We start from the raw sequence: 27466 nt of genomic DNA on the forward strand, positions 1-27466 counted from the left end.
TTCAAGGCCCCAACACCCGAGTCTGCCCAAAGTCACAGCTAGGCTGAGCCACCTTAGCAGCCCCTTGGGACCAAGGTTGCTCACAGATTCCCACTTGGCTTGACTCCTCCTTCCAGTCTCCCTTGCCCACAGAAAACAGTGGCTTACTGCCTGTAAGGCAATAGAGGATGATTTAGGTTAATTTCCTCATTTCCTTACCACTCCACTAGCCCAGTGCTGCCTCTCCTGCAGATGGGACACAACTCACACCTGTGCCTTCATTCGGAGCAGCACCCCGGAGGGGACAGAGCATCCCCAGCTGCAGAGGAGCTGGTGAGACTGTGCTGGGGGCACCAGCCCAAACGTCTGCATCTGTTAGTGCCCCAGCAGTCGTGACACCAGTGAGCCAATGGTGTTCACTGCCACTAGGCATGATCATGGCCCCACTGCCCAGGACACTTGCCTGCATGTGGAGCCCCCCACATTGATGGGCCTCCCCTTGGATGCAGGCCCCTCACATTGTCCATATGCTCAGGGACAAACCCTCCAGCCCAGTTAGAGCCTGTGCCATCACCTCCTCAGCACACAGAGGTAAGGACTGGTCAGGTTTCCCCACAAGCTGGAGAAGCCATGCTTGCTCCTCTTCTTAGGCCTCACCTCACTTACCACACCTCTGAGAGGTCTCCCACCTCCTGGACTGTCTCTTCAGTGCTGTCCAATTCCCTGCCTGGTGCTGCAGCAGAAAGCACCATTACTCTAGTACTGAAGCCACTGCAACTTCACCACCCACAGGCTTCCCTCGAATCTTCCAGCAGCCCCTACCTATCTCTTGCTTCTGCCTTCTGCTGGGCAGGTTTGGTAGCCTGCCCTTCCACACTGTGCTGTGCCCTGTCATGTCATGCCATTCTGCACTATACCATTCCTTGCTGTGTTGTGCTGTGCCCTGCCACACCACACCATGCCCTGCCACACTGTGCCCTGCTGCACTGTGATATGCCTGGCTGTGCTGTGCTGTGCTGTGCCGTGCCATGCCATGCCCCACACCACCACGCTGTTCCTTGCTGCACCATGTCACGCCATGCTGTGCCCTGCTGTACCATACCATGCCATAACATCCCCTGCCATGCTGAGCTATCTATGCTATGCTATTCCGTGCCATGCCATGTCCTCCTCTACCCTGCTGTGCCTGGCTATGCCATGCTGTACTGTGCCCTGCTGTGCATGTCAAGCATGCTGTGCTGAGCCTTGGCCATTCTTGGTCATAGTGCCCCAGTGGCTCTGCACACCTGTCTGCTTCTCCAGTTTGCCCCCAGCAGCAGAGTGCTAAAGGGCAGGGAAGGTCCCACAAGTAAAACCCATTATGCCCAACATCCTGCAGCTCCACACAACACCTGTTTCGTCAGACTGAAGGCAAGAAGGGGCACCTGAACAGTTAAGTACTGCCTGTGGACTGCAATGCAGCACAGCTGGCCCTGCAGAAAGCACTGCGCCTAAGCCTGAGGGAGCAACAGCCTAGACTACAATGAGGGTGGAGTTACCTCCAGGATAGCCAGCATCCCACAGATTAATAAAGATTGGTCTCAGCAATACTTCAGAGTGCCACTGCCTCCATTCAGACTTCTCTACCAGGTGAACAAGCCCATGGTTGGACGTAGGTCTGCAGCACAATGGGACAGAAGCGAGGCTGTTCTGAGGTGGCTGTCCCCATTACCAAGCATTCAGGTGCCATGACACAGGAGCATCTCCAACTGCAGCTCTCTTCCACGCATGCCTGGCAAGAATCCTGCCCCCAGGCACAACCGCTGGGGAACAAGCAGAGCTCTGCTGGTGCCAGCTCTTGCCAAAGGCCCAGACAGGCCCTTGGGGTGGCCATGGTCAGGGGAATTTTGCAAGGATAAACTCGTTAATTGACAACCACACACATGAGCAAGGACCAGCAGAGCTGCACTGAACGGATCAGGCTGGTGGGCGACCACTCTGGTGGGCGACTGTGGGTCGAGGCCTTGGCCAGCACCTGTGCCAAATGGCTCAATGTTGCAGTGCCCGCCTTGTGGAGCAATGAAACCCCAGAAGGATGGGACAGGTTTCTCCCATGTGCATTCCAGGAGCCTTCTGCAGCGCAGCACAGAGATGCACGAGAACCCCCTGCAGGACAGGAAGGTGACTGAGGGCCCCCTCAGTCTGTCACAGCTGCGTGCAGCAGCATGGGCAGGGGCTGCGTGGGATGGGCCTGCGCGCTCCCATGAAGTGTCCGGCTGTGGGCACAGCAAGTGGACAGCCAGCCTGAGGCCCGCCGGGAACAGGAGCCCTCCAGGGTCCTGGAGACTGACACCATCCTTTTGCACAGTGCCCGGCCACTCTCCACACATCGATGCCATCGCAGCAGGACAGAGTGTGCAGCCAAGCCCCTGCAAGAGACCGCGAAAGCGTTGTGCTGCCATGGGACGTGCAGCCTCGGTGCAAACCCGCAGGGCAGCAGCCATGGGCTTGTGAAAGAGTGCATGGGTGTATGGGAAGTGCCACACCGGGACAGCGCAAGCGAGGAGGGTCGTTGTGCAACAAAAGACGCGTGAACACACTGCGTGAGGGAAGACTGCATGGGGAGAGTCGGCACAGGTGGTCACTGGGGGTACAGCATGCGGGGGGCGCTGGTGGTTACTGGGGAACCCCACAGGGGCAGCACTGGCAGTCCCAGGGGCGGCGCTGCCGGTTTGGGGGTATGGCTGGGGGGGCGGGCGCTGGTGCTTTTGGGGGTACGGTTCGGGGGCCTCGGGGGCGGCGCTGGCGGTTCCGGGGGGCGGTGCCGGCCGTTTCGGAGTACGGCTGGGGGGCGGTGCCGGAGTCGCTGCGGTGCCGCTCGGGGGGCGGCGCTGGGCGGAGCGGGCCGGGGGAGGTCCGGGCGGCCGTTCCGCCCCCCCCGCGCTGCGGCCGGGGCTCGGCCCCGCTCCGTCCGGCGGCGCAGGGAGCCGGGCAGGTGCCAGGGCTGCTGCCCAGGCCGGGGCCGCAGTCCGGGCGCCCCTGCGCCGGCCCGCCGCCATGGCCCGCTTCTCAGCGTTTCTCAACCCCGTTCTGGTACTCTTCAGCTGCGACCTCTGCCTCGTGCGAGCCAGTAAGTGCGGCCGGGCCGCCGCGATGGGGCGGGACGGGACGGGACAGGACGGGACTCCGTGCGCCGGACACTGCTGTGGGCTGGGGCCTCTCGCAGGACCCTCCCGCCGGCCTTCCCCGGTCCCCGGCATGGCCTTGGCCGCGACACCGTGGGGCCTGCCTTGCCCCCTCCGGTCTCCGGGCAACCCCGCCGGGGCTGCGCCCGGACCCGGGGCTCCGTGGCCTCCAAGCCAGCCGTGCCTTTGGCCGTGTCGCGTCACCTCCCCGTGGGACGGGGTGCGATCGTGTGGCCGTGCTGCCCTCCGTGGAGGGCACCAGGCTCTCCCGGGGGCGCCTGGAGTCGCTGCCTGCAGCTTTGGCTCCCGAAGCCTCCTGCTTCTGGGCGAGGCAGTGGGGAAACGCGGGCTCTCCTTGTGCCCCCGCGGAAGAGGGCCTCCCCGTTTCCCATCCTTGCCCCTCACCAGTGAGCAGCGAGTCCTGAGAGAGTTAATGCCCCTGGGCAGGGATGCTCCAGTGCTGTAGGCTGGGCTGTGAGCTGGTCCCTGGCTGACAGGCGTTCCTGTGTGCCTTTCCTGCCTTGCTTTCTCTGGGCCGGTATTTGCTAAGACACAGAGGTCTGTCGGCACCCAGTGTCCTTTCTTCCTGTCCTTTCTTCCCCTGACTCGTCTGAATGACCCTGTGTCAGTGGCAGCCTCTGCTATTTGCCCCTTGTCAGGTTACTGATGTATTAAATTGAATTGCGAGTATCAGTCATGTTCTGATATGTTCTGCCATGTTTTCAGTATCCTTGCAAAATATGTACTCCAGGACCTGACAGATTCAGGAAGAAATGCAGTCAGGGTTGTTAAAAAGGGGCCACTTATTTTTAGATGTGCAGTCTGATGCTTACCTCCCTACTGCAGGGATAAGTTGGGCAAACATCTGGGTGCCCTTGAGCAACAGTCCCAAGGGCACACGCTGAGGGGCAGGTGAGGTCCCCTCTCCAGAGTCATAGCAGGATGGGGAGGGCGCCAGTGGGGCTGTGCCCCATCCCTATGCAGCGCCACATCTGCCAACATCACTCTTGAGGGGCATCTGTCTGGCCCTGTCTCTAACCTACAAAGCCAGGTTGCATGGCAGATCTAGTCCAGTGCTCAGCTGCCCACAGGTCAGCCCTCCCTGCTGCCCAACCTCAAGCTGCAGTTCTGCTGGCTCCAGCATACAGGACCATCTCTTCCCACCTCTTCAGCAGGCCTGAAAGGAATGCACTGCTGTACTGACAGGACAAAAAGGTGCACCAGGCCTTAAGTGATTGCTCTTTCTGTGGTGGTGCCCATTTCCTAATATGGCTTTAATCAAAAGTGAAGCTGGATAACTTATCAATGATGCAGAATCATTAGCGATTAATGCATTGGGCAGGGCTTAACTGTGGCATGCTTTTCCCAGAGATCCCAGCAGGGTGTTGGAGCATCTTGGCTTTACAGGAATGTTTTTAATAGTTGGCTTCAAAGAGTACATTTTTTGGAGCCCTTGCACTCACAGATCTTTATGGCAACAGCTCTGGCATGAAACCGCTCTGACCTCAGCTGCAGAGCAGGCTGGAGAACGTTAGGCTTAATGTGGGGATCATACTCAAAGCTTTCTATGTTGTGACCTGTCCTTTGGTAGTCTTGTCATAACGACTTTCATATTGCATATCCTTGGAATTAAACATTGCTCTGTGTTTCTAGGGTGAACTCCAGTTTTGACTTCTGAAATTTCTTGTCCTGTCTGTTCCTGCTAGGTGTGCAAATCCCGTGTGCTCAGAAGTGTCTTTTCTGCAGTTTGCTGAACTGCATACTGACCAAGGGACACTCCTTTTTCCAATTAAGAACTGCAGCCTGCACACCTTCAGGTCTCACTGTCACACAGGTTCAGGTCTGCTTGCCTGGAGCCTGCACAAAGTGTATTTACAATGCATGAGGTCTGAAGCACTGACTAGCCATGCGTGCTGTGGCTCCGCCGTGCCCCCATGCGCTCTTGCTCTCCCTTCTCTCTATTTGGGACATTTGGGGATGGCTCTGGGTGTAAAAGCAGATCATGCTAGCTTTGAGCGTACTATCTTTGCAGTTTAGTACCAGAGTGTTATCCCCCCTGGGATGCCCCTCTGCTGCCAGTGAGTGAAGGTCCCTACACATGGCCTATGCAAGCTCCGGCTAAGTACAGTTCAAGCAATACTGTCGGCCCCGTGTGGACCCAGCAGCATGGCTCGTGGATCAGTGCAGTGCCCTTGTTCTCAAACTGTAGAGTGACTCAGCCCCAGGGCCATGTCTCAGCATCCCCAGCCCAAAAACCTGGGCTGGGCCAGGCTGGGCTCCCTGCAGAAGCCTAGAAAATTCTTGTGCAGAGCAGGGAGCCTGCTACAAGCTCTATCCACAGACTTTTGCGTCGCAGAGATGTCAGACTCTTCCTTTAATTTCCTCACATACACTTAAAGGTTGGGAAGTCCAACTGCCCACTTTGGGCATGTTCAGACCTCTTCTCATTTATATCTTCTCATAGATATAAAAAGCTACCTAATTTATTACTGTAGATGTATCCTGTGAAGCACCAGGTCCTGTTCTTGTCCTGAGGCCAGCTGGCAGGGTCTGGTCACATCCATAGCACTAAGCTCATGAGTTCCACAGAGGGGAGCACATCAGTGCTACCTACTAGGAATGGTTCATGGCTCGTGCTAACTCCTGAGCCATGCCCAAGAGTGGTTTGGGCACATGCTGGCTGCTTCAGACCAAAGCAGTTCCTGGGACCAGTCTCCACCACTGGATTCCTGGGCTGTTCCTGACCTCATTACATTTGCTAGCATAGTGGTAGCCTTGAGCAACTGTTCTTCTTATGCCTGAAGGCTAGCAGAAACATTGCAGCCTCCCGACACACACACACTTTGAAATGTTTCTGCCTGGGACAGTGCAAGGGAGCGGTTATTTGCTAGCTGACAGGGTGCTGTCTACAGCTCAGCTGTTAGTTATACAACTAACTTGCACACTGGCCTTGGCTGGAGCGGAAAACCAGACCACATCTGTGGGGAGCTCAGCTCCTGTGCACACAGAATACACGTGCCCCAGTCAGTGGCCAGGTCTGGGGAGTGCAGCTTTATTCAGCCTGTTTTGCTGTTGGCTTGTGGGAGACCAGGATGTGCAGATAAGGACGTAGCTCAGAGACTCCCTTTCACAGGTTAGAGTGATGAACCAGAGTTCCACTGGCAAAACTCTAAGAAGGCACACTCTTCATGGGATAAAGGATATTCAAGTGTATCTTTGATCCCTTTCTAGTTTTCCAGCCTCCTGTTCTGGAAGAGAGGACGCAGTATCCTGTGATGTCCTTGTTCGTGTTGTCTCCAGTGACTCTGTCTCCTGGTGATGAGGCAGGCTTCTGTTGGGGATGCACTCAGACCCAGTGTCTCTCAGAACACGTTTTCTGGGCTCTGTGGGTGACCTTCCTATGTGTCTTAGTTGCCCGTGGCCAACCACAAACCTGCATTTCTCAGAGTGGGAATCACAGCCTTTTCCTGGTTAGATCTGTCATGGAGCTGGGTATATTCAAATGTGAATGAATGCATTTAAATAGCTGACCTGCAGAAATGACCTTTCCTTGTCACTCTAACTGTGGTTGTTGTTCATGTCTACGGTTGTCTTTTTTCTTGTTCTCAGGTGCCCACTGGGGCTCTTTTTCTATCTATATCAATCACAGCATTGAACTTGTGTGCAATCACAAGCAGCTTGTTAGAAGGACACTGTCTTGTTTACAGGGAGAGAGGACACACGAACAGCAGCCTCAGTGTCTTTCTTCATGCGCTCCTGTGTCTAATTTCCAGACAAAATTTGGCTTTGTATGCAGGTCTGTGTACCTGTGTAGGATGCTGCCATGCTCTTAGTGCTGTGAAATCTCAAAATGGTGATGGGTGCAGACCATGGGTCAATCAGGCCAGCTTTCCAAAGGATGGCAACAGCTGAGTGTTGCTGCCAGCTTTGCAGCCGATGGCATTGCACTGCTGGGAAAGTCAGCTCTGCCTTCTGCATTGGGCTTTCCTCCCCACTCTAGAGCAGGGATTAATGCCAGGCAGATGAGATGGCCAGATTGAGTTGCATAGTGTGTTTATTCCAAGCTGCCCCATTTTCCTGTCACAGTTGATATATAAATACTGTGTCTGGGCTGCTTCCTACGCAGTTCTGGGTGGTGTGCCAGGCATTCGTGATGTGCACATCCACGGGGCTGCCCCAGAGCTTAGAGGAGCCTGATTTTACCATCACAGTCTTGGCTGAAGAATTGCATTAATATAGGATTTGTTTGGACTTTCTGGACCCTACAGAAACACGGGACCTCCCTGCCAAGAATCTACTCTGTGCCCAGGCTGAGCAGGAGTATGTCATGCCAGGCAGCCCTGCTTCTGCTAGTGCTGGAGCTGAATGAAGTAAACTTTCCAACAGATGAACATCTGAACAGCAGTGAAGGTACCTCAGATCTGCAAGCAGATGCCCTTGTGAAGAGCTGATGTGATTGTCATTCTCCTCTCTGATAGCAGGGTCTCTGCAGTGCTCTGAGACAGGCTGCAGGGACTTTTCTTTTCATGTGATTTTGAGCTGCAGGGACTGGTTAAATTGCCATGACAGTCTCTTAAACTCTGTAATTCTTTTTTGCTCAGGACAGGCCTTCATGCATTTCCCATTTCAATGTCTGCAAGGTGGAAGGAGCCTACTGGGTACTCTTCGTGTCCTTAGCTGGGTCTGGCAGCCTGGGCATGTGGTCAGCACTGCTAATCCCTTTTACATGGAACATGTATTATGAGCAATGGGCTATGTCTGCCACTGCAAGCAAGCCCTTTAGAGAAGAGCCAGTCAGATGCCTCACGAGCTTGTCCTCCTTCCCCACTGTAGGACACTGCAGAGGGTGAGGTGTGCAGTGAGCACATTTCTCACCAACAGCCAAGCCGGGAGGAGTCCTGGCCAGTGAGCGAAGGCTGCCAAAGCCAGCGGGTGCCACAGAGGGGTAGCTGCACAGGCAGGAAGTAGCTCTGTGCCTGCACACCTCCCACACACACAGTGGGCAGCTGCCCACTAGCCCAGTAAGCATTATGCCATGCATGTGTTGCTGCTGGCAGGGACTCAGCCTTGTGCACCTGCTGTGCCAGTCCTCTCCTGGGGACAGATTCTCTAGAGAAGCTGCTTCCTGTAGCCCTGGCCAATGTGCTGCCATGGGCAGATGTTGGAGATGCCCCCCATGGTGGTGTGCAGGGGCAAGTGCCTGTTCTGAGACATCTTCTTTTGCCTCTTTCCTGTGCCTTGCCTCGGTCCATCCCTGGCTCACCCAGACAGGCCACCGTCCCCTGTCAACGTGACTGTGACGCAGCTGAAGGCAAACTCTGCCACAGTCTCCTGGGACGTCCCAGAAGGAGACGTGGTCATCGGCTATGCCATCTTACAGCAGGTATCCAGGCTCTGTCCCCACGGGGCTGGGGACCCCTCTCACTGATTACCAGCATGCTCCTATGTCAGCCCTTTTGCCACAGTTTGGAGCTCCTCTGGCACCTGCCTGAGGACACCTCTGCTGCTGAGCAGCCCTTGCCAGGGCACCCTGTCTGAGCCATCCATCCTGGTGGGAGGCAGCAGACAGTGGGCTGCGCTGGAGGTAGCTGTCCCTCCAGTGGCTTCCCTGCAATTTCTCTGGATAAGGATGGTGCTTCAGCCATGACATAACCCTTCTTTGCTTGCCTTGCTCCGCCTCCACAGCCCCAGACGATGGTGGCTTCTCCAGGGAGGTGCCTGGCTCTCAGGCCATGTAGGGATGCTGCATAGCAAAGTGCTGGCCAGCCTGGCCCACCCCAGGGGTGGATGATTGCCCGGGAAGGGAGGAGTAAGGGCAGTGTGCCCAGCACAGCCCTGCAGACAGGGGCCTGTGCCTGGTGCAGCTGGGAACAGCCTCCTGGGAATGACAGCTCTTCACTCTGGCAGCGGCAAGATGGACAGATGCAGCGCTTCATCCGGGAGGTGAACACCACCAACCGGGCCTGCGTGCTGTGGGACTTGGCGGAGGATGCTGATTACATCATCCAGGTGCAGAGCATCGGCCTGTATGGGGAAAGCCAGGCCAGTAAGCGTGTCCACTTCCGGACCCTGAAGGAGACCGACCGCCTCCCTTCCAACAGCTCCAACCAAGGTGAGGCAGCTCCTTCCAGCTCGCCCAGGTGCCGCTGGTGGAGCCACACCTGGAGGCCTCCACAGCACACAGGCAGGGATCCAGCAGCCAGGGAGGAAGGTGCTGCCCTGAGCAGCAGGCTGCTTGGGACACGCAGGGTAGCAAGGTTGTATAGGCTGCTGTTGTGTCTGCTATGGCCATGATAATGTCCCCAAGCCCTAGTTTACAGCCCTCCTATCCCAGGTCTTGGCACCCTATTCAGCTAAGCAGGCTGTGGCCAGGACAACTGCTGTGGCCTGCTCAGCTGCTGCCCGTAGGAAGCAGATATTGAACGGGCTCTCAGATCTCCCAGCCTGCAAGCTACCAAAGGACAAATGACAGAGCCTCAGAGTCTCCTTTCCTACTCATATCCATGTTGTGCCTTCTTGCCTTAGGGTTGCCTACATGCTGGTCCATGAGAGATGATCCAAGAATCCAAGAGAAATGATGCCCAGAGGAGGTCCACTGGGCACAGGAGTCAGCACTAGCCATTAGAGAGGGACTTGAGAAGAGTATAACAGGGCAAACAGATGGCTTACTTTCCTCAGAACTTTTGTGTTCCTCTCAGGGCCTTCCTAACCTGCCCTGGTCCCTACATAGGGATTAACCTCAGTGATTTCTCCCATGCATTGTGCAGTCCCTACTTGAACCCAAACAAGCTGTTAGAAACCCTGACTGCCTTTGGTAGCGAAGATAGTTTATCTGACACAGGAAAGCCACAGGCTGCATGTTCTCTCCCCAGCCAAGATGTCATCCTACACCCATCCTTGTTTGGGGGAGGTGGGCCTCTCTCCTCTGGAGCTCCTTCTCAGATCCTCGAGTGTTGCTGGTCCTGAAGTAGGTTCTGGTGGGAGGGTATCTGCTGCCAGCCCTGCCTGGGTTCTCTTTGCTGCAGGTGACATCACCATGGAAGGGCTGGACAAAGACAGGCAGCTACAGACAGGAGAGATTATCATCATCGTGGCTGTGCTGCTCATGTGGGCAGGTGAGTGCCACAGGCAACGTTCTGGCAGGCTGGGGCAGAGGTGCGATCCAGGGTCTGCAAAGAGGATGGGGCTCAAGAGAGTGCAGAGGCATATTGGTATGGGTCTGGCATCCTTTCCAGTAAGTCCATTGAGTCTGTAGGAGCTCAAGCCAGTGGGGTAAAAGGAGCAACCACAGCCACTGCTCAGCAGTGATGGTCTGGAGCATGTGGGCTGGCTGGCCTGACTGCTGTGCTGGAAGAGCAGAAGACAATGTGGGACCCAAGCAATACAGAATTACAGGGTGGGAGCATCCCAGCTGACATTAACTATCATGTAACTTGGGCCTTAGCTAGCTTGTCTGACATCTGATAACATTGCTGCACTGGCTGGTAGTGGCTGTGCCTCAATCTGGTAAAACTGTCAGATGGGTGATTTGCTCCTGTACAGCACCTGATTAAAGCCAGTGCTCTAGCAAACAGTGGGTTGCCCTGGGAGCAAGGAAGACTAGGAGATAACAGTCAGCTCCTGACTGGTCACATGCAGCTGCTGTGAATGGGAAGTCATTTGTCCCCTACTCCCTTCCCAGTAAATGTGGATTTTCTAGTGCCATCTTGCAGGAATCTCTCCTTGTCCTGGCCTTGAACACTTTTCTAGTGCACTGGAAGAAAATACAAGATGGCTGCTGCTAGCTTACACCTCGTGCAGGTTGGTGTGTCAGAGTGCCAACAGGGAGAAATCAGTTCCAGTCTGCGGGTGGCTGTGATAACGCACTGTGGTTTGAATGGGTCCAACACATCTAATGATTATAGTTCAAAGCATTGCTCCAGGGTCCTGCATCCAGGGTACCAAGGTGTGGGACATGTGCTGCCTGAGATGGGTGCTGTAAAACCATGACAGAGTGACTGACCTCGCAGTCAGTTTGCAAGACAGGACAAAGCCAAAGGCTGGCTTTTGTGAGGGTCATAAGCATTGGACCAATAACTTTAGTGCCTTGCTGGGGGCACTCAGAAACCCACTCAGCTGCTCACTGACCTCAAGGGCTGTCCCTCTCCGAGTGCCTCAACATCTGCCTTCAGCCTCAGAGCCCTGAGCCATAGGCACTGAGCACCTCATGTGTGCCCTGATGGCTTTAGCCGCATCCATGCCTCATCTGCCCAAGGAGACTGGCCTGGCCACACATGCTGAGGTGCCTGGGGTGGTCCAGGCTGACACAGGTGGAGGGTGTGGGTGACCAGCATGCCAGGGTGCCCTGGGCCTGACTGCTCTCCAGCTGGGATGCTGCGGGGAGGGGAGGCAGGGGGCAGCCAGTGTGAGAGAGTCCTTCATCCCCTGTCTTTTGGCAGCGGTGATTGCCCTCTTCTGCAGACAGTATGACATCATCAAGGACAATGATTCCAACAACAACAAGGAAAAGACAAAGCCATCCTCGGAGCACAGCACACCAGAGCGACCGAGCGGAGGGCTGCTGCGGAGCAAGGTGAGTGGGGAGGGCTGACAGGAGGGATGGCATATGATGTCTGCTGTGGCTTGCTGCCTGGACAGGTTCTGGCTCTCTCCAGAAACAGAAACACCCCAGCTCATGCTCTCACCCTACAAACTGAGGGGTTTTAGGGTGCAGTGAGCCCTGGTCTCTCTGTGGCAGTGTGTGTGCCCCATAGGTGATTGCAGGAGAAACACTGGAAGAGACAGCAGCTGGGATGGCTCCCACATTGCAGCGTGGTACCTGTCCTCTCACTGTAATAGCCCCTTCACCATGCCCCTCCAAGACTGCACCTCTTCTGCATCCCATAGACAGGTCTAGCTAGCTCCTGCCTGTTCAGGCAAGAGGTGGACAAGCCAGGCAGCTGTTCTGTTCTGTTCGCTTTCTGCCTTCACTGGGGCCTGCTCGAGGCCATCACCACACAAGTCATTCATGGGAAGAACCCCAGAGCCCCTTCCCCACCCTAATGGAGATACTGTGCCGGGCTATGGATGGGGAGGGAGCAGCACTTTCATCTGGCTGTTCCCTCAGCACCTGACACCTCTCCCTTTGTTACTTGATAAAGACAGTGATTTATAACCCTGATGCGCATGCTCTAACGAGACCTTGCATTAGGTTTTCCCTTGTGTATCATCTGCCTCCTCTATTGATGGTGGGAACTCTACTCACTGTGTTGCCTAACTGCCCCTCTGCTTCCACATCTTGGTTTCCAGCAGATGCCAGCAGCAGAAACTTCCTGTTTGGACTTCAAGGCCCCAGTTCTCCTCCTCCAGATTTTCCAGCTACCTGATTACTCCTTGCCAAAAAGATCCCTCCTCTTGGATCCCTGCTCCAAACTGACCCTGTTCATATAGGGCTGCAAAGGCAGGTGCAAAGGCCTGTTCCTGCTGCTTGCAAATACCACCTGTACAGGGCTGATGCACCTCAGTTTGTCTTCTTGCATTCACCATACTCTTGCCATCCTTGCAGGTGACAACACTGCAAGTTTATTCTTGCAGTCTTTAATTACAAAGCTGAGAATAAGGTATAGGAAAGAAAAAGCTCTGCATTCGCTTCCCCTCCTGGCTTCAGGACCAAGCTGCTGTAAAGTAGCAGACAACAGTGCAGCTCTTGATCTGAGTCCTGTTATAAAGTGTGGTCATGGGGACACTTGCCTTCTGCACCCTGCTTCCACATGAAAGGGCTGAGCTACAAAACACATGTGCAGCAACCAGGACCCCTTCCCTTCCCAGCACCTTCTCTGAATTCACATATCTATCTGCTGTGCTCTGCAATGAGCACATTCCTTCTAGTGTAAAGTGCCTGCTCGTGCTTGCAACAGTTTTTGAGAAAATCCACCTTGCCACCTGCAGCCTTTAGTTCCCTTGGCACACGCCAGAGCTGTTATGAGGGCCATGGCAGTGAGACGTGCGTGGCACTCAGCAGGCCTCATCTGTCCCTCCAAGCTAGTCACCCCATGCTTTGTGGATTCTCTGCCCCATAGCAGACGTCCTCCTACCCCCTCACTTACCTTTTCTGCTCTAACCCTGCACCTACCTCCTGTCCAAGGGGATCAGGTGTAGCATGGCTAGCACTAGGGACAAGATAGAAGTCACCAGATGTCTGCAAGCCCTGGAGGCTGAAGAGTGTGGGGCAGGGGGGACTGGTTCACCCAGGAGTACTGGGGCACAGCAGTGGGCAGAAAGGCTTCCTGGGGAGGCAAGTGTGTGGTTGAAGGGACTCACCTGGAGGGAGGCACCAGGCGATGCAGCTGAGCTACCTAAACCTTTCTGCCAGGAAGGCACATCAGTGCAAAAGGCCATGGTTTCAGGGTTAGCTCCCTTGGTCTCCTGAGGGAGACGCTGAAGCCAGGTCCCTGCTGCAGCTCACCCACCTCAGGTCAGAGAGCTCAGCTGCAGCTGGCAGCCCTTTTGCAGAGGAGGTCTGCTGGTCTTAGTGCCTGCTGTGGGAGGTTGGGGGTTCTGCTGTGTAGTCTGCATCCCAGGGGCTTAGCAAAGCAGGGCCTTAAAGCAGATTTTTCTCTCATAGAAGAAGTCTCCCTCGGTCAATATAATTGAGGTGTAAGTGCAGCACCAGCTCTGCATCTGGGGTCCTGGGCGTCCTGCCAGAGCCAAAGCAGGCCTTGGAAGAAGAGGCAGCACCAGGCGCCCAGCCTGGAACTCTGCATGCGAAGATCCGTGTATCAGAACTTACGCTTTCCCGAGAGCGCCTGTCCAGGGATGTGCATGGAGCCAGCTCCCAGCCGTGCATGCAGAGCACGGCCCTGCCCATCCCGCATGCCTGGCCTCGCTCCCCTGCCACTGTGGAGCATGGATCTGAGAAAGGGTGGGGGGCCCACACCACCAGCCCAGGGGGGCAAGCCTACGGGAGCAGAGGGGCTGCGCACTGGCTTGGCCAAAGGCCTGGGTGCAACCATGTGGCACCGGATGCCTGTCTGGCAGGCAGCCTGGAGCAGACCTTGCTCTCAGCCACTGTGTCTGGGCTCGGAGGGCTGCCTGCGGAGGGTGGGAGCTGCTCCCCTTTTGGCCCTGAGACTGAGGGGATGGGGCAGTGCAGGCATTCGCCCCAGCACCACCAGGGAAGTCATGGCCAGGTGGCAGGAGGGTTTGTCTGTGGGGCTGGACCCAGCTGAAGAGTGGATCACTGCTGGAGAACAGGACTCCACTGCACCCCAGCATTGCCATGCAGGGGCTCAAAGGCCTCTCCCTGCTGCAGGGGACAAAGACACAAACGAGCATGAGGAGCTAGTGCTGCCACAGTGCCTGGCCAGCCTGCAGAGCATGTAGCCAGGGCAGGGAGTGGTGGTAGGAGCCATTCTGTGGGGTGGTGTGAGCAGGCACCAGAGCGTGGCTGTAGCTTAGCCGTTTCCCTAGTAGGGCTCAGCCCTGACACATGCAAGCTGTTTGTGGGGGAGCTGCTCAGCACCCTGTGAGCAGTGCGATGCCTGTGCTGCCTGGAGGAGATAACATGGTGAGGCCCAGCAGGGTCTCAGTGGGCTCGGCAGGATGTGCGCTGCAGAGCTCATCACCAGTCTGGGGACAACCCTAGCTCCAACAGCATCACATCCCACTCCTGGCTCCTTCTGTCTTGCGGGGGGTATGGTCACTGCTGATGCTTCCACTCCTGGAGCTGGTCCCATGGCCTGCACCAGGTTGGCTGATGTGACACAGACCTGTTGGAAAGGGATGGCCCTGAATGCCCACAGCTGGTGGACTGCTGGCGTGCTGTCATCTGCCCGGTCTGCCTGCTCGTGCAAGGACAACATGAGCCATCGACCACCCTGGGGCTGGTGAAGAGGTGGTGTCTGGACTGTGGTTGTTTGCTCCCCAGAGCCTGCAGGCAGAAGTCTCTCACTGGGTGTCTGCAACTGCTCTGCATCCAAGGCTAAGGCTAGGCCCAGGCATGCCCTCTTGCCAGTAGTAGAAGGGAACAGGGTGATATGAGGAGACTCTCTGCTGCAGAGGTGGCAGCTGGTGCCCTGGCTGCTGCTCTCCCTCCATGCTCTGTGGCCTGTCACTGAGCTGGGGTGCTGACTCTGCAGCCCTGGACTCAAGCATCACAGGATCCAGCGTCTTCCAGGAATAAACCTCCCAGTAAAGCACTTTCAGGACTCTTCCTTCCAGGTGCTGTTCAGCTCCTGCTGCAGGACTAGGTGGAGAAGGGACAAGATAAGCAGCTCCCTGTGGTAGGGTCTTTTCAATAAAAGCATCCTGGCTCAAAGGCAGCATTGTCCCTGCAGAGTTGCAGGTGTGTGTGTGTGTGTGTGCGCGTGCACACGCGTGTGTGTGTACCAGCACTTCTTGGACATGTGCGCATGGCCCTTAGGAGACTTGTTCTTGCATGCTGCGCCTGCATGCTGCAGGTCCTCTAAGGTCATCTTGCACACCTCTCTGGCCCTTGAGGGCGTGCCAGTGCTGCATGCTGGGCCATGTCATGCTGCTGGACAAGTTGCAGTTACAGACTGTGCCACTGAGGATGGCATCACAGCTGCTTTCTCTGCACAAACAAAACAGGCTGCAGAGAGCAGAAACACCCTGGCAGCAAGTCCAGGAAGGAGGATGAGGCCAGATCCCAGCAGGCTGCTGGCCAGAGAGGGCTTGCTGCTCCCTGGTCAGGCGAGGAGGGAGTACCTGAGGAGCAAAAGCACCACGGTGGTGGTGTGCAGGTGCTGCTGTGCTGTAACTTGGGCTGCACAGAGCATGGCCATAGCTCCAGAGAGACAAAGCACCTTGTTTTGCCAGCTAACTTTTGGGTTTTAGGGACATAGATTAAAAAAATTAGGGCTGTCAGGGAAATACAAGAGTTTTTAAAAAGCTCTGGTGCCCTGGAAAATTTTTAGAGGTGCTATCCTGGAGGGTCAGACCAGACACATGCCCACATGAGTTCTTTAACCAGATCAGAGGTGCACACAAAGAAACAAAGGAGCATGACTGTGCAGCAGAGTTGAGGACCTGGGGGAGGCACCAATAAAATGTATGTCAAAATGCAGTGGTTGTGGCCAAATAAAAAAAGAACATAAAAGTCTGTCACATTAAGTGTAAAATCAGGGTGTGGTGTTGAGGCAAAAAAGACACCACCACCACCCCCCAAAAAAAGAACACCAAGCCACCACCACTCCTTTCTCAGACCATGGCAGCGCCAGAAGGCAGGGAGCTGCAGAGATGAGTGCTGCACAGGAAAAGCAGCAGTGATGCTGGACAAAGCTATTTTCTGAGGTACGTACAAGCACCCAGCTCGCGAATGAGTCTGGCAGCACCAGCACAGGACAGTGCAAATGCCTGACACAGTGACAGGGCAGAGCAGGACATGTACATACATACAGACGCACACCCCCATCCGCCCTGCAGCACCACAGTGGCCCAAGGAAAGGGCTGTGTGGCTCATGCTGAGCAATTCTGGCACACCAATTTAAGAGATGTTGGACAGTGTTAGCACACATGTGGGTGATGGTGAACCCGTTGCTAGCTTGTACATCACTAAAACAGAACAGACTTGGCAAAGGGTCTCTCACACACACAAGGCTGAGATGGGGGGGTGGGGCAGGGAAGCAGTTCACTCACTGCAGCACCAGCTGGTTAAAGCCAGGAATAATGGCAGAACTGGCACCCATGAAGTCCTGCAAGAAGCCATACAGGGCTGCAGCATTCAGCATAGTCACAGCAAAGAGCACACTGCAGCAACCATGAGTCCCAGGGAGAGAGACTATTACACTGCTTGGAGCACTTCTGTCTGGAGATGTGACAGCTACCAGGCAGCAGGGTAGAGCCCACTGCCCTCCCCAGTGGCAAGAGATGGTGAACAATTATTCACAGGACAAGAGCAAAGGGCGAGTGAAGCAATCTGCATGTGCCGGCATTAGCAGCAGCATTGTCCACCCCTCAGCACTACCTGCAGTATTCAGCTGCAGGACAGCATAGATGCCAAGCATTCTGGTTCAGCACAGGGCAGGAAGCCACATCAAGGGCTGTTAAACTCACACCATCAACAGGTCAGACATCCCTCAATGCTGGAAGCTGAGGACCTGACAATGACCTGCTCACCCTAACAACCCCAATAACATCTACAGGTTGCTCTGTGCCCTCAGCTGCGGGAGGAAAGGCATGAGACCAGGACTCAACGTGCAAAACCACAAGTGAGAAAAAGAGTGCACAGCCTTTGACTGACCTGCAGGGACCCAAGCCTCCCCAGAGTGCAAGCCTTCCCCACAGCACCTGCCTACAGCACTCACTGGCAGACCAGCTCTGCTGCCCCAGGCTGCACGCAGTGAGTACTGCTCAGCTGGGGCTGTGTCACCAGCCTTAGAAGGGGAGATCTGCTGTGATGTGACAGGATCCCAGCAGCAAGGTCCTCAGCCAGAAAGCAGCTACAAACTGTTGCCGGAGAAACCAAACATCCTGTTGGCTGCAGCCTCCCCTGCTCTGTCTGGGGAAGGAAACCAAGTGCATGGCTTGCCTACATATCCAGACCACAGCCAGGCGTGCAGCAGGGCAAAGACACCCCAGAGCAGAGCAGGCACACAGGAGGAGAGGTTGAGACCTACTGGCACATGGGAGGCTTGTGTCCTCCCTGGCCTCAGCATGGTCAGCTGTCAGCTCCCGCCAGTGCAGATAACATTCACAGGTGCTCAAGACACACCAGTCCAGCACAGCCTGGACTAGCTGCCCCCCAGATAACAAGGGCCACCCTGGGCCCCAGCAGCCCTCAGCACAGGGGGAACAGCTCCCTCAGGACCTGCAGCTGAGGAAGACGTAGGAGCTCCAGGGCAGCTGCAGGCTCCATGAGCTCAGGGCACAGCCCAGGCCCCCACCGCAGGCAAGGAAGCCTCACCGCAGGCAGCGCAGGAGAGGCACAGCACCTTGCACACTTGTGCATGGCACCTTATCCAGCACTCAAACCCAAATGACAACTGTAAAAAACTCAGTTTATTTCCCTACAAAGGCAGAGCTTTCCTTTAAAAACCAGCTCATTTCACTTGTGAGAGGGTGTGGGACTGAACTGCAGGGGCAAGGCCTTCCTCACTCACTCCTCTAGGCCAAGAGCTATCGCTCCGTGAGGGTCACACATTCCAACCAAGTCCTTCACCATCTCCAGAGGGCTACTCAGCCTCAGCTGGTCCCCAACTGCCACCACGAGGAGCAAGGCAGGAGAAACAAGTGAGGCAGGTCAGACAGTGCAGTCCCAGGCGCACTGGCTGCACCCTGCAGGCTCAGAGCACGTGGGGTGGCTCTGTATGCACTGGGAGTGGGCAGAGCAAGGAGCACCACCCCAAGCGAGGAGTACCACTCGGTCGGTCCACCAGCCCGAGCTGGGAGCAACTGCAGTTTGAGGCAGTTCATGCAGGCAGAGAGCAGGACAAGGAGCAGGTATCGCAGTCTGTGCACTGCATGGCAGCAGTGCCAGCAGTCCCCGTGCCTGGTGAGCAGTGCCAGGGGCAGGCACTCTCTGCCTGGGTGCAGGCACAGGGTGAATCCTGAGTGGCTGGTCCATTGCTGCAGAGATTTGGCTTATCCCAGGGGAGTCTTGGGGCCAGCAGTCCTGGGGCCAGCTGTGGGGAGGTCTCCAACCTCTCCCAGCCCCTTCCAGCTGTCTGGGTGTTGCCCCAAGCGGTAGCACAGTAGCTGTGCAGTGGGAGAGCTCACTCTGGGCACAAGAGGTGCTGACTCTGAAAAGCAAGAGGGAGGAAGACCTGTTCCATGAGGCATGTGGTTGAGAACCCAGCACAGCCTGGGAGGGGAAGCAGACCCTCCCAGGTGAGCCATCAGCCCCCTCCCCCTGCAGAGGACATGCTGGGGGATGTGGCAAAGCAGCATTGAAGGAAAGAACTTACCTGCTGGGCTGTGGGCTCCCCTCCCCAGCTCCTCCATGCTGCTTTGGAAGAGAACAGAGCATCCATCACACCCCAAGCAAGGCCTGCTGAGAGATGCAGCATGCTCATGACCCTGACAACGCAGGCATGGCACAGCAGTACGAGGCACTCAGAGTGCAGAAGGCCCTAGCCCACTTGCTACCAAACCCTTTCCTCAGGCCAGCCTGTCCTAAGACTGCAAAGCCACATCTCCTTCCCACCAGGAGCCCCCACGTACAAAGGGCTGCCACTTCACAGGGCCGCATACATAGCTCCAGTCTGTGCATGCCCTGGTTCCCGGCTGACACCAGCTCAGACCAGGCTCAGCCCTGTGGCACTGGCAGACCCCAGCCAGGTGCCAGCTGCCAGGCCCATGGAGAACAGCCACAATGGAATATACCTCTCACACCCACCACCACAGGCACTTCTGCAAAGACCCACGGGTTAATCCTCCACTGCTGGACTGGTACCATCAGCTCTTCCCAAGCACAGGACAAACACCAGCAAGCTCAGCCCCAGGCCCTAGTCCATGTAGAAGTCAGGATGACCAGGCCTCCATCCTGGCCCAAGCCCCAGGGAAATCAGTGGGAGGAGAGGGACAACTCTGTGTCCCACCTGAGAAGCCCCTCACTACAACAAAGACACTGTGGTGCTGGAGTGTGTCCAAAGTTTTGGGCCCCTCACTACAAGAAGGACATTGAGGTGCCGGAGTGCGTCCAAAGAAGGGCAACAAAGCTGGTGAAGGGTCTAGAGAACAAGTCTGATGAGGAGCAGCTGAGGGAACTGGGGTTGTTTAGTCTGGAGAAAAGGAGACTCAGGGAGACCTTATTGCTCTCTACAACTACCTGAAAGGAGGTTGTAGTGAGGTGGGGGTCGGTCTCTTCTCCCAGGTAACACGCAATAGGACAAGAGGAAATGGCCTCAGGTTGCACCAGGGGAGGTTTAGATTGGATATTAGGAAACATTTCTTCACCAAAAGGGTTGTCAAGTACTGGAACAGGCTGCCCAGGGAAGTGGTTGAGTCACCATCCCTGGCGGGGTATTTAAAAGATGTATAGATGTGGTGCTTAGAGACAGGGTTTAGTGGTGGACTTGGCAGTGCTAGGTTAACGGTTGGACTTGATGATCTTAAGTCTTTTCCAACCTAAACAATTCTATGATTCTACAATTCTAAGCATGTCTGGATAGGCTGGCCTCAGCAAAGAGTGGCAGAAACAGAACAAGTAACATCTCTGGGCACGTCTTGAGGGTCAGCATCTGTCCCCCACAGCTCCACTGCAAAAGCTGAACCACAAGATCTGCCCCTCCACAGCTCAGCTCCCTCTTCACTTGACCTCTCAGCTGACAGAGGCAGAGAAAGCAGCAGGAAGCTGCCCCTTACTCCCATGCGGATCTCCTCCATGCTCCCACCATGCCTGTGGCCCCAGCAGCTCCCCTTGCATGGGGCACAGAGAAGAAAACAAGACAGGGTTCACCAGAGAGATCCCCGAACACAAGCAGCAGCTCACCACCTACCCAGATAAGGTTTCACCAACGTTATCATCTTCCTCCTCCTCTTCCTCCTCCTGGCAAACAAATAAAACAAACCAAAACAAAACAAAAAACCACCATGACACCTCGCTGCCTGGGTAGGTCTCTGCCAGGAATGAGGCTGGGCTGCCCAGAGCCTGTTCTGGAGCAGCAGGGCAGTTCCCAGCCCCTTCACAAGACACAGTCACCCACCAGGCATGGCACAGACAAAGGGTGCCTACAGGCAGTAGGGGAAAAGATGGCACCTGCAGTGCTGGGCTGCTGAAATCCTCAGGGCTCAGACACACAGCCACACAAGGGGAGGGATAGACCACGGCTCTTCTCACATCCCCTCCAGCCAGCAGAGCACCAAACACAGGCTGTGAGTGGGGAACAAACCGCAAAGCTGATTCAGCTGCTGCACACAGCACACCTTTGCCCAGAGACAGGAGTGGGGTGAGCACGTCTTGCAGCTGGAGGGCCAGGCAGAGGACCACCCGGGAGCAGGCTGTAAGCAAGGATGGCCCCAAGCACTGCCAGGCTGGGCTAGCACTGGAAGCATGAGATCAAGGACTAAGTGTCCAGAGGCTCCTGGGCAGGGACACAGCGAGACCAGCAATGCTCTGATTGGCTCTGGACATGCAGGAGGTGTCGTGCAGATGGGCAGGGCTGAGCCTTAGCCCAGGCTGGCAAGATGATGACCAGACAAAGGCTCCTCTCCTTCAGAGACGTCTCACCCCTAGCCATGGCACCAAGTGTGCAGAGCAGGTCCCAGCTCCCTTTTTGACAGTGCCAGCAGAGCAGGGCTGGGAGCTGCTGCAATGCTGGGCCTGACAGGAGAGCTCCTGGAGCAAAGACCACCTGAGGAACCACGCCTGCCATGTGAGCCAGATAGAGCACAAAGTGCCCCTCCATGTCAGGCCACCATGTACAAGGCAGGCTGCACAGATACCGACAGGGTCCTGGAAAGCCAGGAGGAGGGAGCTGCATAAGAGTTACTCTTTTCCTGCTCTAATGTGAGACAGCCCTGGGCATGGGCCAGACTTGCACATACTGTACCCCAAACTGGTGTCTGAAGGGAGGGCTCCCCGAGGGGGCTGGCTCACTTGGTCTGCCGGCTTCACTGCTCTCCAAGACACATGAAGGGTGAAGGGGCTGTTCCTGCCTAGAGCCTGGGACAAGGCAAAAGCAGCAGAGTTAGTGCCTTCAACCTGAAGAAGGCCCAGCAGGGGATGTACAGGCAGGACTGTGGGCAAGGGACAGATACCCCTGCTGTGCTTGGGGGAGGGTGCAAACAAGGGTGGGGAATCACTGCTCAGGGCAGGTACCATGGGACCCCAAGCTGTGCTACAGCTCAGCAATGCACAAGAGTTCAGCATGGATAGCAGGGACCCCCCCACCCCAGACAGAGATAGGTCAGGCTCCCCAGGTGGGGCAGTGGCAGAAAACACAACAGCAGGGACACCACACTCCCTGCTTGGTGTGTTTCACCAGCCAGGCAGAGAGCCATCTCTCCTCCACACAGCCCAAAACAGGGTCCCACACTGGAGACCCTGTCTCAGGGCTAGGCAGAGGGACACGTTTGAGAAATTCCTCCTACCTGCATGTGATGCTTCCCAGAGATCCAGTGCCATCTGGAAGGCCTGGGCCACGGTCAGAGTCACAGCCTGGGCCTGCGTACAAGAAAGAGGGGGAATGTCTGCTTCCATCTGGGCCCTCAAGCCAAGACAACCCCACTGCCATGAGATCCAAGGCCCCCCAGGCCTCCCTCACTGCCTTTCCCTGCAGAGCACACACGTGGAAGGCCAGTGCTGTGTCTGTCTACCCACGTGGGCCAGCCATCCGCAAGAGGACATCCCAGAGAAGCTGGGGCAGAAGAACCTCCTTTTGCTCACCACCCACCTCTGCAGTGGTCAAGCACACATGTGCTCCCTGGCTCCATTTCCAGCTGAGGTGCACAGAGGTAAGGGCCTTCTCTCTCTGAAGGGGGAGAAGGAAGGCCCTTGCTCCCACCCTTACCTCACAGAGCTAAGACCAGACAGGAAGTGCTTACAATCTTCTTCTTGGGTGAGAGGAAGGCATGGCACTCCAGTGCCCCGCTCTCCTGGCTTTGGGCAACATAAGCGAAGACTTTGTTCTGCAGCTTGTCTGTTGTGCAGTAGGAGATCCTGCAGGCAGAGAGGAGCTGCTCAGGGCAATAAGGGACCCCAGCACAGGTCTTCTGCTGTGCTGCCAGCACACCAACAAGCAGTGCTGACAGCCTGAAGCTTTCATCTGCCCCAGATGATCAAGCAGCCCAATACCCCAGCAAGGGCCAGAGGCTGCCTGGCATCTCTAGCAAGAGATCACTGCATCCATAGGCATTCCCTCCTGCATTGCCCCAGTGTACTCCTTGGTCCTCTGATGCCCAGTTCAACCCCAATGTATGATCTCAAGCACTGAGACAAAAGGAGCACAGAAGGGTGGGCGATTGCCTCCAAGGACACGACTGGAGGCCAGGCAGTAGGATGGTCTGCCTTGGCACATGAGCTCTGGTGCCAAGACCCAAATTTTGCACCAAGGAGATGTCCTGTCTCTGATTCCCATCTAGCCACCAGCCTGCAGCCAAGCTCCCCTCACACCCAGCTCCCACAGACACCCAATCCAGCCAAAGCACAGCTGGCAGCAGTAAAAAAAAACCCCATCAGCTCTCACAGCAACTGCCTTTAGCCAACCTGAGTAAGCTGCAGTCCATGGCACCCTCATCCCACTGCAGCCAGAAGGGCGGTCCTGTGTCAGTGGAGAGAGCCAGACATGCAGTCCTGCCCTAGCTGTGGGGGCTTTCCAACCATCAGCCTCAACATCCTGCTTGAATGCCAGAAGAGACAAGCAGGGATGAGGGTAAAGACAGATGGACTGACCTAGAACTCAAGGCTGCCCAGGACCCTGCCTGCACTCAGCCCCAGGCAGTGCTGTGGGGCACAGCAGGGAGAGGGCACCGGCCTCAGGGACCCAAAGGAAGACCTAAGCCTGAAGGTACCACTGACAGAAGACCCAGCCCTCCCTGGCTGCTCAAGATCCCATCAGTCTCCAGCTGGCTGCTGGGGAACACTCAGGCCCTCCACATGCCATGCCTACCTGTAGATGGAGATGTTCTCAACCATCTCCTTTGTGTCTGCATCCTGCAGCGAGATGCCCCTCGGAGACACTGTCAGAATCACCTTCTGGAACTTGCGAGCTCCCACCCGTGCCTGGCAGTGGGGAGACACCAGACACCTCTGCAAATCTGGCAAGGGTCTTCACCCTGCCTTGCTGGCAGGAGTCCCCCAGACTCTGTACAGAGTGCCACCCACTTGGACCCTGGCTGCAAAAGCTCCTGCCGTAGGGATGGGAAAGCAGAGCCTGGAGATCAGGCATGCCCTGCATAGAACACCCCTAGAATCCGTTCACACTACTGCTATGCATATGGGAAAGGACAGACCCCACCTCCCCCGGTACTTCACCCTCCTCTCCATGCTGTGACAGGCACAGCTCTGCTCCTAGCCATGTTCCTGGTGTGAGAGCAGGCAGTGGCAGCTATCCTACAGGAAGACAGCCTCCACCACAGCACACAGGCAGAGACCGGCCAGCCTCTTGCATGCCACCCTCCTCTTGGGAACAGCATGGTCCCTAGCTGGGGTTCAGGGCTGGGATATGGACACTTCCCAGAGTCCAGGGGCTAGGCTCTGAATTGGCTCTTCTCCACCCCAGCACAGCAGTGCCCCAGGGCCAGCTCTCACCGTGGCAACGATCCTGCGGATGGCAGCAGCAGCCATGTCTTCTCCTTTGGGTTTTTCTACCAGCGTCATGCCTAGATACTTGAGTGTGAAGCACATCCCCTCAAGCAGTGGCTCCTGCATATCAGCCCAGCTCTCAGGAAGCTCTGCAAAGACAAAATCCCTTAGCAGCATAAGCCACATGCCAGTGGCCCCATGGCTAGTCCCAGCAGAGCCACCTCACCTTGTTGCAGCTTCACTGCTTGCAGCAGCAGTGCTGCTGCCTGCACTCAGCAGGGCACTCTCCTGGCTCTGTGACATTCTTGAAGAGGAACAGAACGAGAGGACAGTTCACCCTCAAAGCTTTTAGTCCTCCATTCCTGGAGGTACATGCTCTGTCAGCACAGATAAGCTCCTGCATATCTGCATAGGGCCTCAGATGCTGCAGTGTTCAGTGCTATCTGCAAAAGCCTTGCATTTCCAGGTCTCATCTATTTCACTACAAGCAGGATGTGCTCTGTACTGCATTCATCTCACCTGCCTAAGCCACTGTCACTCCTCAGGAACAGCAGCATTAGCTGCCACACTCGATCAGGTCAATATCCCCAAGTTGTCCCAGTGTAACCAAAGCCAAACCCTCTGGCAGCGATCATTTGCAGCAGCAGGCTTCCAGGGAAGGGGTAGCTTGTCCAGCACTCATGGTCCAAGCTGAGGTGACTGGGAAGCAACTGCACCACAAAGATTCTGTGTTAAGGAAGAGCTCAGACTGGTATTTCAAGGATGCAAACTAGCTTCCAGGAAAACACATTTTATGGATGAACTCCAACACACATAGGGAGGAAGATCATTGGACTTGATGATCTTAAAGGTCTTTTCCAACCTAAATGATTCTATGAGAGCTCCCACATGCATTACTTTGCAGGTCACAGAATTAAAGGGGCACTGGCTTCTGTTTCCTGTGTCCTCTCTTTTCAAACCACATTGCTGCAGTCAAGAAAATAAAAACAAATACAAAAACCAAAACCAATGGGCAGAGTGTCTGTTCACTCAAGGAAGATTCCCTAGGGACAGTCCTCAGCATCTCCAGCTTCCTTCAGAAACCAGTCTGTTTCACCAGCAGGTTCTGCCATACGGCAGATGTGCTGGTAAGAGAAGGAGCCCTGGCTCTACAGTCAGTCCCGACACCGCTACTGTTGGCAGAGAACACACAAAGCAAGCACCGTAGAAGCATCCATTCAACCTCTGCTCCCACAAGACAAAGCCACTGGCTTCAACAGAAAGTTCACTCTTATAGAAGGCAAAAGCTTTAGTTATCAGACTAGTGTGCCACACACAAACAAACACTTTTCTTGTGCCAAGCACTTCCTGGTGATAATTTGCAAGGAGAGCCGAAGCAGATATTAGCACACGTTTACTTTCCTCAAATCCTAAAGGGCACAAGGATAGTGAGAGAGGAGATATGCAGAAGGGCTAAGACACAGGGAGTCACAGTCTCTCTCTTCTTCTTGGGGATTCATCCCACAGAGGAGGGAAGGAACAGGAACACAAAAGTTACATGCTCTGCTACAAACACCGGCTTTGTACACTTTCCTGGGAATTGCCCAGGTATCTCCTGTTCACATTAAGCTAATACTTTTCAGGGTTTTTTTTCATCTCTTTCCTGGGATTAGCTCCCTGAACATTACTGTCACACTTGCAGAAGGCTCTCACTCATAACTGGAATAACCTGAACCCACAGGGAAATCAGGAGACCTTATTTGCACAGCATACTCCTGCACAAATTACAACTACCAGCAAACCCACTTGGTATCATGCAGGTGTCAGGGATCTCTCCCCAGGGTAAGAGAGCACTGTCTCACTCCGAACTTTGATAACAGCTCATACATGCCAGGGCTTCCAGAGTGAGCTCTGCTGCTCCAGTAAAGCCTTTGGGCAGCTATGACTAAGAAAGGCCAGGCACAGCCCTCCTGGTGGGTCTGTAGGGTCAGTCTCAGATCTGGCTGTGCCACAGACAGTATGGCAGTCAGCCTGCAGTGAGCGACGTGCAAGCCTGCCACGCTCACTGCATGCATGTCCATGCCTGCAGAGAACCAGGCGCAGCAGTTCAGGGAGGCCAAGGCCTGCACAGGCTGGAGAGGGTGCCTGCAGACAGAGTGCAGCGCATTCCAGCACCTGGCACTGCCAGCACTGCCCGTCACAGCTGCCCAAGGCCTTTCAGCCCACCGGCGCAGGTGGCCTCAATTCAAAAGTGGGGCATGAGGCTGGCAGCCAGGGGAGCGTGGCAGGGAGGGCCAGGCAAGCAGCCTACAGTGCTGCTACCTGCCTCAGCCTGCAGCCCCATAGCCTGCCCCCAGGTACTGCCACAGCCTGCTCCACAGCCCCCCCGCGGCCCCCCAGTGCCACCAGCCCACCTCAGCCCGCGGCCCCACAGCACGGCCACAGCCCGTCTGCCGGACGACGGGCGCCTAACTGCTCCTCACAGCATCACCAGTCCACCTTAGCCCGCAGCCACAGCCCGTCCCCCGGACCCCACACCGCTCCCACAGCGCCGCCAGCCCACCTCAGCCCGCGGCCCCACGGCACGGCCGCAGCCGTGCCCCACATCGCTCCCCACAGCGGGCAGCGGCCGCGTCCCGGGCCTGGCCAGACCGAGATGCGGGCTCCCTGCCCCACCCCCGGCGCACCGGCACCGGGGCAGGCCCGGAGCGACGCCCCGCCCGGCCCGCGCCACACGTGAGCCCAGCCCCGGCCCTGGCCCCGGCCCGCAGCCGCAGCCCGCACTCACTGCGCCGCCGGCGGAGCCCCAGGCCGTGCCGGGCGAGACGCGGGCTCCGCAGCACGGCGCGCCCCGCCGCCCGCAGCGCCTCCATGGCGGAGCCGGAGCTGGAGCCGAGCCCTGCCGGTACCGGGGCGGCGGGAGGTCCGAGCGGGGGGAACCCTCCGCCGCTGGGCTCGGCGTGCTGACGTCAGCAGCGACGGAGGCTCTGGGGTTGCCGAGGCAACGAGGGGCGGGGCGAGGTGGGCCCGGCGGCGGCGGCGGCGGCGGCGGCGCAGACCCGTCCCGGTGGCGGTCCCAGTCCTGGTCCCGGTGGTGGTCCCGGTCCCGGCGCGATGCAGCTGCGGCACGTGCGGACTCTGCTGGCCCCGCAGGTCGGGTCGG

The 27466-nt window shown here is 56.4% G+C and overlaps 3 protein-coding genes across 39 annotated transcripts in view; 2 read left to right on the forward strand and 1 right to left on the reverse strand.

Moving 5' to 3' along the window:
* The first annotated feature begins 2890 nt into the window (after positions 1-2890).
* On the forward strand, positions 2891-15433 carry FNDC4 (fibronectin type III domain containing 4). Of its 10 annotated transcripts, XM_072857997.1 has the most exons (8): positions 2897-3088; positions 7412-7553; positions 8411-8526; positions 9051-9255; positions 10169-10258; positions 11582-11715; positions 12432-12582; positions 13747-15433. In XM_072857997.1, exons 2-7 carry the CDS (start codon positions 7466-7468, stop codon positions 12570-12572), a joined length of 774 nt encoding a protein of 257 aa, XP_072714098.1. In that variant the 5' UTR covers positions 2897-3088; positions 7412-7465; the 3' UTR covers positions 12573-12582; positions 13747-15433. The 10 variants fall into 10 exon arrangements, 9 of the variants coding, with proteins under 9 accessions (XP_072714103.1, XP_072714104.1, XP_072714100.1 ...); XR_012041857.1 differs by lacking the exons at positions 12432-12582; positions 13747-15433 and adding an exon at positions 10843-10943 and having other exon boundaries at positions 11582-11694; XM_072858000.1 differs by lacking the exon at positions 12432-12582.
* A 2689-nt stretch (positions 15434-18122) lies between these two features.
* On the reverse strand, positions 18123-27296 carry LOC140650114 (low density lipoprotein receptor adapter protein 1-like). 24 transcript variants are annotated; one of them, XM_072858026.1, is made up of 11 exons: positions 27092-27231; positions 24551-24628; positions 24331-24473; positions 23690-23802; positions 22626-22740; positions 22173-22245; positions 21632-21744; positions 20839-20952; positions 20579-20628; positions 19046-19131; positions 18123-18880 (listed from the first exon to the last, which is right to left on the reverse strand). In XM_072858026.1, the coding sequence occupies exons 3-11, from the start codon at positions 24448-24450 to the stop codon at positions 18723-18725; spliced, it is 942 nt and encodes a 313-aa protein (XP_072714127.1). In that variant the 5' UTR covers positions 24451-24473; positions 24551-24628; positions 27092-27231; the 3' UTR covers positions 18123-18722. The 24 variants fall into 24 exon arrangements, with proteins under 24 accessions (XP_072714127.1, XP_072714126.1, XP_072714122.1 ...); XM_072858025.1 differs by lacking the exon at positions 27092-27231 and adding an exon at positions 24844-26833; XM_072858021.1 differs by lacking the exon at positions 24551-24628 and having other exon boundaries at positions 19046-19083; positions 27092-27296.
* Positions 27056-27466, forward strand: part of IFT172 (intraflagellar transport 172) — a 41945-nt gene continuing 41534 nt past the window's right edge. For 3 of the 5 annotated variants that reach the window (XM_072858009.1, XM_072858010.1, XM_072858011.1), the window contains exon 1: positions 27056-27456. In XM_072858009.1, the coding sequence (XP_072714110.1) occupies positions 27418-27456 (39 nt within the window). In that variant the 5' untranslated portion in view covers positions 27056-27417. The remainder of the gene's footprint in view (positions 27457-27466) is intronic. The other 2 variants (XM_072858008.1, XM_072858012.1) reach the window with 1 other exon arrangement.

Source organism: Ciconia boyciana, chromosome 3, assembly GCF_034638445.1.
Source record: "Ciconia boyciana chromosome 3, ASM3463844v1, whole genome shotgun sequence".
In the NCBI taxonomy this organism is placed as follows: domain Eukaryota; kingdom Metazoa; phylum Chordata; class Aves; order Ciconiiformes; family Ciconiidae; genus Ciconia; species Ciconia boyciana.